Source organism: Capsicum annuum, unplaced genomic scaffold (genome assembly GCF_002878395.1).
Source record: "Capsicum annuum cultivar UCD-10X-F1 unplaced genomic scaffold, UCD10Xv1.1 ctg81607, whole genome shotgun sequence".
Lineage (NCBI taxonomy): Eukaryota > Viridiplantae > Streptophyta > Magnoliopsida > Solanales > Solanaceae > Capsicum > Capsicum annuum.
The window spans coordinates 1-2,546 of NW_025892339.1; the positions used below are offsets into that span (position 1 = coordinate 1).

The 2,546-nt window shown below is 40.4% G+C and overlaps 1 protein-coding gene across 1 annotated transcript; it reads right to left on the reverse strand.

Annotated features, from left to right (window-relative positions):
* Positions 1-4: 4 nt before the first annotated feature.
* LOC107853924 (phytochrome B-like) lies at positions 5-2,546 on the reverse strand (the record flags this gene model as incomplete). Its single annotated transcript, XM_047405808.1, is given in 2 exon segments — positions 5-666; positions 1,640-2,546. Coding segments are annotated over 2 exon segments (1,569 nt in total), but the record flags the coding sequence as incomplete, so codon positions are not given.

A 2,546-nucleotide genomic window follows, 5' to 3' on the forward strand; every position in this document is an offset into this window, starting at 1 on the left:
CATTTAGAGGATTCTTTATTTCCCGACAAAGGTAAGCCAACTCTTTCATCCAAACGTTACTCGTCCTTTCCTGTTGTCTCTGCCTTAGAGTTTGCTGCAATTCAGGACTTGCAATCTGCAAGAAGCAAAAAGCACCAATAATTTGGCCATCCACATTGACTCTCTTGTTTGCAGTCAAAAGAGATTGAACAAATTTTCCATTTCGGTCACAAAAGGAAAACGAGAACTTGTCTATCTCCTGGCCTCCAATTGCCTGATGCAACATGATCATGAATTTGGTCGTGACGTCTGCGCGCTTGAGCCTACATAAACTGCCAAAAATCTCACCAACTAACATCTTACCAATGACTTCTTCTCTTTTCCAACCACTAAGTTTTTCCATTGCAGTGTTCCACTCAAAGCAATAAGTGTTCTCATCTGATACAAATATGGGCGGGATTAGAGGATTCAGGCTGTGCATAATGGCCTTGTAATCACCTTGAATTCGAACAAATTTATCCAGTACAACTTTTTGGGCGGTGACATCCTGGGCAATGAAGCAAACACCAACGATGTTATTTGTGTAGTCCTTGTTAGAGCAAGCATTAACCACCACGAAAACAGTCTTCTTCAGTTGCTCAGCTCCAAATGTCTTTAACTTTATTTCTACGTTCTTATCTTCTTCACCTGTGATTGGTTTAGCAACAATATTAGGTTTCTCTCCTCTTTCGTTTTCTGTAGGTGTCTGGACATGAAGAGGGTGGATAACAATCAGTTTCAATGTGCAACGTTCAAGAAACTCACGCTACATATACACTAAAGTGAGAATGTTGTCACCCCCACTGTCGCGATTAGCCTGAATCTCTGACATTAAATGCAACTTCATTTTATAAGCTCATGTGCTCTAAAACCACCTATAGTTAATAAATATTGAAAACTCAAGATTGGAAGTGACCTCCCCAAAAAACATAGATTATCTCATGATCAAATCAAGAAATCTCTGACGCAAGTTGTTACATGCTAAATCATCAATAAAAGATCTTGGTTACTTCTATGTTTCCGTTTCAGGCAGTTCATGACATGGTATGGTTTCTGGACTAGCTTATCACAATCTAATCCAACATTTCATATGTGCTAACGTCTAACTTTTAAGTGCATAAGCAGCGAAGAGTTGCTAAAATATTAAAAATTTCTGGCAGACCAGGGCAAACACATAATATAAGTTAGTCAATTCTTATATCAGCAGCAGTATATAAATCTTTATGAACCAACAACCTGTAGTTTACGCAAGGATATGGACAGTAGTCATTCAACGTATAAAAGATACATCTTTGTAAAGAGCTTCTTATTCGTAAAATATCTATCCAACAGAAAGAAAATAGCAATATAAACCAACATGCCACCCCGCCCTTCGGTTGATCCTCTTTCCTGTAAATGAAAGACTAGATCTCATGATTTTATTTACTTTTAATGGATAAAAGCATATAAGCAACCATCATTTTGTTGCATGATTCCAGGAGAAAACATAAGTAGAGATCATTAAAACCCGTGATGTCTTTGCCACGAAAGAGAATAATCGCACAATACAGTGTAAGGAAACTCCACAGGTAATGAAATGCACTTATTGGAATGAAAGAAGTGAACAGCAGATTGGTATAACCTCTTAAAGCATTGTGGAGAAGGTCCTCGGCAGTACTCTTTGATTCTTCATGGACAAGTTCATGAACCAACGACTTCCCAATTGCTTCTTCAACTGACAACTCAGTCAACTCAGCAACTTTAGCATTCCATCCATTTATACAACCTTCAACATCAACGGCAAATATGGGTGCTGTAGCAGTCTCTACCAATCTAACCATTTCTCTGGCAACAGATCTCAGTTCATCCATCCCTTGCAACCCCTCTTCCCAAAGCGGAGCATGCATAATAGCATTAGAACTACTTGCCTCAGCGCCCTTGAATGAATCACGTAGAATTAGCTGCAAAGAGTGAATTGCATCCATTTCTGCATTCTCCCATGGTAAACTACGGCTCTTAACAACTTCCAAAAATGCCTTAAACGATGAACGTGGATGCATTTTCTTACAATCATCTTTGTCTTCTGGATGATGCTTTGCACCACCCCACTTTATCTCGCTTGCAGTGTGCGAACGGAACCAAAACAGGAAATATTTCGAAGTTACATAAGCAACAGCCATCCCACAAACAGCAGCACCAAGAGAAGCTGCCTCAGGATACCCTGCATCAGCCAAACTATCAGTACTTAAGCCTGTTGAGTCCACATGACAAGCCAATAGCCACTCCACAATGCCCTTTATCTGAGCTTCCGTAGGTGTAACACCCAAAGGATAGTATTTCCCCTGGTAGTACAAAGCGGCCCCATCACATTTCACAAGGTCGACAATACTGGGGTTCTGAGTAACTATCCCCGTAGGTGACTCACGGAGAAGCATGTCACACAACAATGTTTGTGTCCTCAAAACATGCTTTTCAGCGAACTGCGATGCCAATTGCAACTCCATGTTTAGTTGGAGCCCGAACGCCTGCATAAGGAATTCACAGGCATA